The following is an 8,095-nucleotide window of genomic DNA, read 5'->3' as shown; positions in this document are numbered from 1 at the left end:
CCCTAGGTAATGCTCTTTGTGCATTTGTGAAAGTATACATTGCACCATTCTGGATAGAGTGTTCTACTGAGATCTGGGAGGTCTACTTGGTTTATACTGTTGTTCAAGTTTTCTGTTTCCATGTTGATTTTCTTACTGTGATGTATCTATTTATGATCTCTTTGTATTTATTCTACTTGGATATTTTTTTAGCATCTTGGATGTATGGATGAAAATTTTTCATCAAATTTGGGAAGTTCTCAACTATTATTTCTTCAAATATTTTTCTCCTTCATTTCTTCCTTTGTCCTTCTGGAATTATCATTATGCATACATTGGTGAGCTTAATGGTGCCCCACATTTCTCTGAGCCTCTCTATTTGTTTTCATTTTTTCTCTTTATTACTTAGGTTGCATAATCTCTATTGATTTATCTTCAAGTTCACTAATTCTTTCTTCTGCCAGTTCAAATCTACTGTTGAATCCTTCTAGCAGATTTTTCTTTCAATATTATACTTTTCAGCTTCAAGGTTTCTATTTTTTTAAATATTATTCCTATCTCTTTTTTGATATTTCTTATTTGTTGCAACATTAGCATCATATCTTTTTCACTTCTTTCAGCATGTTTTCCTTTAGGTTTTGAACATATTTATAATGGTTATTTTGATGTCTCTGTCTGTTAAACCTGACATCTGATTCCTCTCACAGGCATTTCTGTTTTTCTGTTGCCTAGTTACTTTTCCTGTGGATGTGTCAAAACTTCCTATTTCTTTGCATAAATAAATATATATCATATTGATACAATTGGGGCAATACCATATTGATACAGTTATTATAAAATATTTTTAAAATGTCCAGCCCCCCTCCCAATTCAATATATATCCATCTATTTAGAAGGGGTACTAAACATTTAAACGATAAATTGTAGCAAGTTTGGATATTATCCCCAGTACCATTCCTCTGGGACTTGTTATTGTTATGTGTTCAGCAATATTTTATATGACTGGCTGGATTATTTTGGCAATGTCACCCTTTCAGTGTGAGCCTCTGGTGTTGCCCCATGAAGGTGAAGCCTTGAGCATGAGCACTGTCATCCTGGGATGATGATGATTCTGGCATTTTCTCTCTCTCTCTCTCTTTTTTCTTCATCACATCATGCTGTTAAGTTCCACTCATTTCTGATTTTTCTGTCATTTTCAACAATGACCTGGGTCATAAATTTCTCCACAGATTTATCCAATAAAATTCTGGCTCCTTTACAGGGACAGTTTTTGAGGTCTCTGAGACTGTTTTGACCACAGAAAGGTTCTCCTTAGCTGTCTGTTCCCTGTTATTTGTTTTGTTTTGTTTTCTGGAAAATTAGTCAGATAATGGTTTAACTTATATTTCCAAAGAATTATTCAGTTTCCTTTTAATTACTTTTCACCACACCTCTCGTTGTTTTGAAAATTCTTCTGGGTTTAATACCCCATATTCTGTTGCAACGAAACCAGTTCCTTGAGAAGAGATTCAGAGCTCTTTGTTTCATGGCCTGACTCTACCATGGGGTAAATATATGAGTCAAGGCTCTGGAGCTGGGGGTAGGAACAATGGAGTACTTTTCTCTGATTGATACCCCTAATAAGGTAGGCATTCGAGGTGGGGTGGAGAGTTATAGACTGGGTTGTAGCTTTTGATCTTCTCCAGTTGCTTCTCCCAAAGTGGTACAAACTGGGATTAAGGTGGTCCATGACCCAATATTCTCAATGTGCTTCACCCAAGATAGACACTCCATCCCACAAGTGGGAATGGGGCAGAAAAACTGAACCCTCACCTTTTTTTTTTTTTTGCAAAAAAAAAAAGGCTACATCTTTATTGAAATAAAATAATCCAGTGAGTGGGTCTGAGAAAGCACAAATCAGTTGGTTAGGGCAATAAGAGCCTCTACCACATTGCCCATGTGTTCCCTCAAGCTCCATTCTGCTGCTGCTCTTGAGATCTCCATCTCTCTCATTATCAGCTCCAGATCTTCCTTCTTAATGGTGACTTTGGCCAGTTCCTTCTCCCGCTCCTGTTTGGCTTTCTGCTCCCAGGACCGTCTGTCTCCAATCACGGACATGGCCGTTTCCAGATTGGAACTCTGGATCTCCTTCTCCTCTGCGTAGTCGGTGACTCTCTCCACGTCGGCTGCACCATTGTCATGCTTCCGTGGCTTCTTGGGAGGCCGCTCCGGGCCGCTGGTCTCAGTCTCCAACTCCAGCTCCACATCCCCCTCGGTAGCCATATCGATCCCCTGAACCCTCACCTTTTAACTGTACTTGCCTGGAATATAGTCTCTGCAACACATAACTGGAGCATGATGAAAACTGTTGATGGCCTGCCTCTCCTGGAAAGATACCATAGCCCTTCAACTAGAAGCTGTTGGAAAGGGAGTCCCATGCTCTTGACTACACGCATCTGGAGTGGAGCTCTCATCACTCTAAGCTGGGATGTGGGATGGAGGGAGTGGGCCATAGTTCAAACACCACAGACTCACTGCTCTTACAAAGTTTTAGTAGGTTTTCCCAATTAAATGTTTCTTCATTTGTTGTGTCCTTAGGACCATTTCTGGGGACTTTAAATTGCCATTCTTTATAATTTTCACCAGCTTCATTTGGAAGTTGGTCTGTATTATTCCTCAGGCTGGTATACCAGAAGTCCATCTATCAGGGCTTTTTAAAACTGGTCTCCCAAGCTCTCTTGGAGATCTTATGGGAGAGAGAAGATTCCTACACTGATTCTATTCTCAGAAGCTCTAACACAGCCTAATACTTCATTTGAGCCCAGTTTTGCATGTTCTCCAATAGTCGTTTGTTTTAAGGAATATAGGAGAAGTGAAAGGAAAAGAGGCCACCCTTATTCATGCCACCATGTTTCAGAAGCATGTTCTCCCATTCTTCTCTGTCATAGCTTCACTGTGCAGAAGAACAAAACACCCAGCAATTTATTATGTGAGCAAATTTTTCCAAAAATATTTTGTTCACTCTATTAAAATTGGCACCATGATAAGGAATAAAATCCAACTCATTATCTTCAGACCCTAAGTCTAATTCTATGAAAATCTTCCATGATGCACATATTCTGCATGAATAATTTCATGGTTCTTTCACTTTGACCTTTGGCTATATTAAACAAAGCAATCATAAGATTTACAAATGAGAAATGTAAGAAATATATACTGATTCAAGTTTAAAATATATGACATTTCATAATAAAAATGAATGTTTTGCTAATTTGATCTCAAAAATGTATTGATTAAAAGTATTTTATAAATAAGAAGTATAGGAAAATCTAATTAATATGTGTCTGAAATAAAGATGTTCATAACAATGAACTCTAGATCATACATGTTAATGCATCTTAGAGAATTCTTCAATACACTTAGTAATTGGGTCTCATTGTTAGCAAACATTTTAAATGATATTTTCCATAATTGTTTGTAAAAACATTTATATTTGCCATTTGAAGCATTTTTCATTGTCTTTATGTAGGTAAATTTAAAGTACTTTTCATGCACTCTATTTTGTTCATCTTCAGTGTCTTTTTTTTTTTTTAAGATTTTATTTATTTATTTGAGAGAGAGAATGAGAGAGAGAACATGAGAAGAGGGAGGGTCAGAGGGAGAAGCAGACTCCCTGCCGAGCAGGGAGCCCAATGTGGGACTCAATCCTGGGACTCCAGGATCATGATCTGAGCCGAAAGCAGTCGCTCAACCAACTGAGCCACCCAGGCACCCCATCTTCAGTGTCTTAATCATTGATGTTGATGGTGTTTTGTTTTGTTTTTTTTTTCTTTCTATCAGAAGTGTGGATTTAGTCATGGACCTAACATGAATACTAGAACTAAACAGAAGTGCATTGGTAAATATATGTGACTAAATGAATTAAAAAAAAAAAAAAACATATCTGATATCAGAGTTAAGATGGCTTAAATCCCAATGCTGACCCAATGCTGAACAGAAATAGAGTGTAGTTAACCTACTCAGTTAATTCTCACAGACATTATTCTGTTTCTGAACCAACCCACATTCTGCCAAGGCACGGGGGAGAAATTCAATGTGATAATTCTACAGTAGCTAAAAAACAGGAAAGATTCTTGTTCCTCTGAGATTCATGTGAACAGTAGGATCAAGTGAGGTGTTATTCAGTTTTTGGGAAGCAAGAGAATCCAATGGGATTCTGCTTCCTCTTCAAGGTAGGCTTCTGAGCTCAGCTTTGGCCAAAGATAAAAAAGCCAGCATGAGAGCAGTGACAGGTACCCCTCCCTGGCTGTGTGGTGTTGAGATAAAGTTCATTTATAAAGAAAATCCATCTTGAAAGCAATAGACACAAGCAATTGTAAAAGTATTTAGATGTAATACATTGTTTGATTTGGGAATATCTAGAGTTAAGATCAAGTTTTCCAGGTGAGGGAGAGATGTCCCAGGGCTGTTAAGTGACAAGTTCAAAGTGATACAGCAAGTATCCAAAACTCAAAGGAGAATCTCAGGTTTCTGGATGCCTACCCCGCATCACTTGTTATAAACTCACGTGGCCTCATTTCATACTTTGCTTTTGGTAGATTATTTTGGATTTGTTCTGCTGGTATTTAAATAGTCATTGCATTTACTAATTTCACAGTACTTTGAAGTTCTTTTTATAGGTTGTCATGTTGAATTTGTGTTACTTTGGTGGATGTAGATCATATACTCTCACATATACCTACACTCAGAGACAACAAGGCTGAAATGTACTGTCTTACTCTTGAATAAGAACATGACAGCAACACTGAGAATTGTTATATTGCTGTTGTAAAAGGAAGTGTGACATTATGGTTGTCATATGTGTACAATCACATGTATTCATCTTATCTTTAGAGAGAAGATGTGCTTCTTGAAAGATACATATATCTAGAACACTATTATGCCCCCCAATGAAATCAATACCAGCCTGCAGTTTGAAAGTTCCTCACCCTGATATTCTAGTGTCATCTCTAATTTTTATTAGTATCATTATGGTTAATCAGGGAATTGTTAATCAGTCCAGCTGGACATCCACATCTGTGCCCAAGCAGCTCCTTCTTCCTTGTGGGGATTCCCTCAGTTCCTTGAAGATTTTACCCCAACCCCATTGTCTGTTGCATTAATACTACTCATGCCATATTTCTCAGTGATTTCAGTATTTATGTAGTTGATGGCTGAGTTGATATAACTTACTTCTCCTTTTTTTTTTTGCTTTTCTCCTAGTCCACTGGCTTCACCTTCTCAAAACTTTGTTCCAGACCCTCCACATCTCCTTGACTCATGAACTAGAAGAGCTCCAGGCTCAGCTATGTGACCCTTTTATTTTGTCTCATTCCCCCAGGGAAAAGCAGTTACTCATTAAAATAATACTACTTATAAAATATATGACTCTCAAATCTCCTCCTCATTATTCATATAATTTCCAGGCAACAAAAGTAATTAAACTTATCAAGTAAAGTTTGGATATTCCATGGGTCGCTTAAGTCCAGAATACAATGAAGACTTTTGTAGTAGGCCATATAACAGACCCCACGAGGAAGAAGGAGTTGCTGTCACAACAAAATCCTTATCTTTTTATTAAATTTCCATTTAATATGCAGATTTATTAAACTTTATTTGTGAACAACCACTCAGACTTTAAGTCCCTTTTCTAGTTGTTTCTGTGACAAGAACAAAATATTAAAATAGAACTGCTTGATTTCTTAGAAGACATCACTATGAAAATGAAAATGAAAAACCATAGATGACGGGGAAGTATTTGGAATGTATGTCTCTAAAAAGGTCTCATATTCAGATCGTATAAAGAAACCTTACAATTCAAGAAAAGGGACAACAATCCAACAATCCAATAAAAATAAGACAAAAGAGGGGTGCCTGGGTGGCTCAGTTGTTAAGCGTCTGCCTTCGGCTCAGGTCATGATCCCGGGGTCCTGGGATCGAGCCCCACATCAGGCTCTCTGCTAAGCAGGGAGCCTGCTTCTCCCTCTCCCACTCCCCCTGCTTGTGTTCCCTCTCTCGCTGTGTCTCTCTCTGTCAAATAAATAAATAAAAATAAAATCTTAAGAAAAAAAAAGACAAAAGAATAAACACATCTAAAGGTGCTCAAGAAAATCAAACCACAAAGAGATACCACAATATATGAACTGAAATAGTGAGATTAAAGAAAATGGACAATACAAAGGGTTGGTAAAGAGGTGAAGGCATTGGAACCCCTTATATTGCTGGTAAGAATGCAAAATGGGGCAGACACTTTAGAAAATAGTTGGACAGTTTTACAAAATTAAACATGCATATATATGACCCAGAAGTTCCACTCTTAGATATTAACTAGTGAAGACATAAATACACACAAAAGATCTGTATGCAAATATCTATAGCAACTTTATTAATAATAACCCAAACCTGGAGATAATTGAACTATTTACCAACTAGTGAGTGAATATAAAACAGGTGGTATGGCCATAAAATGGAATCTACTTAGCAATAAAAAAGGAAGCAAAGTTGCTATAGATATAACAAAATAGGTGAATCTGAAAGTAGTATGGCACCATGAGAGAAAACCAAAGGCAAAAGCTATACATTTGACCCTTAAGCAACTTGGAGGTTAGGGCCACCAACGCCTCATCCAGTCAAAAATCCATGTATAACATTTGACTCCCCCAAAACATGACGACTAATAGCCTACCATTGACTAGAAACCTTACCAATAACATAAACAGTTGATACAGGGTCAACTTATATTGTACTTTTTCATTTACATGATATATGGGTTGAACTGTGTTCCCACAAAATTTGTGTGGTGAAGTCCTAATCCCTAGTATCTCTGAATATAACCTTATTTGGAGATAAGACTGTCTACAGAGGTAACCACATTAAAGGAGGTCATTAGGGTGGGTCCCAATCCAATATGATTAGTGTCCTTATTGAAAGGGATAATCTGGAACTAGACATCCATGCATAAAGATTATGTGAAGTCACAAGGAGAAGACAGCCATCTTCAAGCGATGGAGGGAGGCCAGGGCCAGATTGTTCCCTCAAGGCCCTCAGAAGGAACCCAACCTACCACACCTTAATCTCAGACTTGTAACCCCCAGGACTGTGAGACAATAAATTTCTGTTGTTAAGCCCCCCAGTTTGTGGTACTTTGTTACAGCAGCTCTAGGAAATGAATACAGATGACTTCTGGAAAAGGCAAAACTACAGGGACAGAAATCAGACAAATGGTTCCCAGAGACAAGGGGAAGAAGGGGATTTACCACGTAGAGGGATGAAGGTGTTTTCCTGGATAATGAACATTTATTTATACATATCTGTCAAAACTCATCATACGCTACATCTTAAGAGGATGAATCTTACTCTATGTAAATTATACCTCAACAAGCCTGACTTTCACACGGTTTGCAACCTTTCCTCAGTTGCTGTGCTGTTGGTCTTTACTGAATCTGTCATGGTTATTGGTTGGGTTATGTAATGGGAGAAAAGACCAGGGAGAATTCTCCAACTGGAGCATGAGAGGCACAGTGGAAAAAGAGAAAGGGGTGACGTGGAAGCAGAAAGTAGGAAGAGAAGAGATGAGACACAGTGAGGCTAAGCACCAGAGGATGAGGGGATTTCTGAAGAGAAAAAGAGACTTAAGTAGAGTCACAAAGAGTAACTTTGGGGAGAGGATGAGTATTGAGAATTTTTAGGAAGTGTTACCGTGTGCAGCTGAATGAGCTCTTTTTCATCATTATGCCTACAAAGAAAGCTTTAGTTAAAATCTACCTTCCTCTGGCGCCTGGGTGGCTCAGTTGGTCAAGCGACTGCCTTCGGCTCAGGTCATGATCCTGGAGTCCCGGGATCGAGTCCCGCATCGGGCTCCCTGCTCAGCAGGGAGTCTGCTTCTCCCTCTGACCCTGCCCCCCCCCCATGCTCTCTCTCTCTATCTCATTCTCTCTCTCAAATAAATAAATAAAATCTTAAAAAAAAAATCTACCTTCCTCACCAAGGTTTTTGGAGTCTGACATAATGTTTATTTTGTACCTAAGGCTGAGCAGAGCCTTAAAGAGGAAGTGGGACCCTGTTTTGCTCAGGTTTCATATTTATCAATATGTTTACA

General features: G+C 38.4%; 1 protein-coding gene across 2 annotated transcripts; it reads right to left on the bottom strand.

Moving 5' to 3' along the window:
• Nucleotides 1-1,810: 1,810 nt before the first annotated feature.
• LOC110572267 (huntingtin-interacting protein K-like) lies at nucleotides 1,811-2,256 on the bottom strand. 2 transcript variants are annotated; one of them, XM_021680511.1, is made up of 2 exons: nucleotides 2,075-2,241; nucleotides 1,994-2,036 (listed from the first exon to the last, which is right to left on the bottom strand). In XM_021680511.1, exons 1-2 carry the CDS (start codon nucleotides 2,239-2,241, stop codon nucleotides 1,994-1,996), a joined length of 210 nt encoding a protein of 69 aa, XP_021536186.1. The 2 variants fall into 2 exon arrangements, with proteins under 2 accessions (XP_044774194.1, XP_021536186.1); XM_044918259.1 differs by having other exon boundaries at nucleotides 1,811-2,256.
• Between the last annotated feature and the right edge of the window lie 5,839 nt (nucleotides 2,257-8,095).

This window comes from Neomonachus schauinslandi, chromosome 9 (genome assembly GCF_002201575.2).
Source record: "Neomonachus schauinslandi chromosome 9, ASM220157v2, whole genome shotgun sequence".
Taxonomy (NCBI): domain Eukaryota; kingdom Metazoa; phylum Chordata; class Mammalia; order Carnivora; family Phocidae; genus Neomonachus; species Neomonachus schauinslandi.
The sequence above is the reverse complement of the archived record's forward strand: the minus strand, read 5'-3'. Positions and strand labels throughout refer to the sequence as shown.

Bases quoted from the DNA above. Each gene is read 5' to 3' on its own strand.
- LOC110572267 (XM_044918259.1), bottom strand. From the start codon at position 2,241: ATGGCTACCGAGGGGGATGTGGAGCTGGAGTTGGAGACTGAGACCAGC.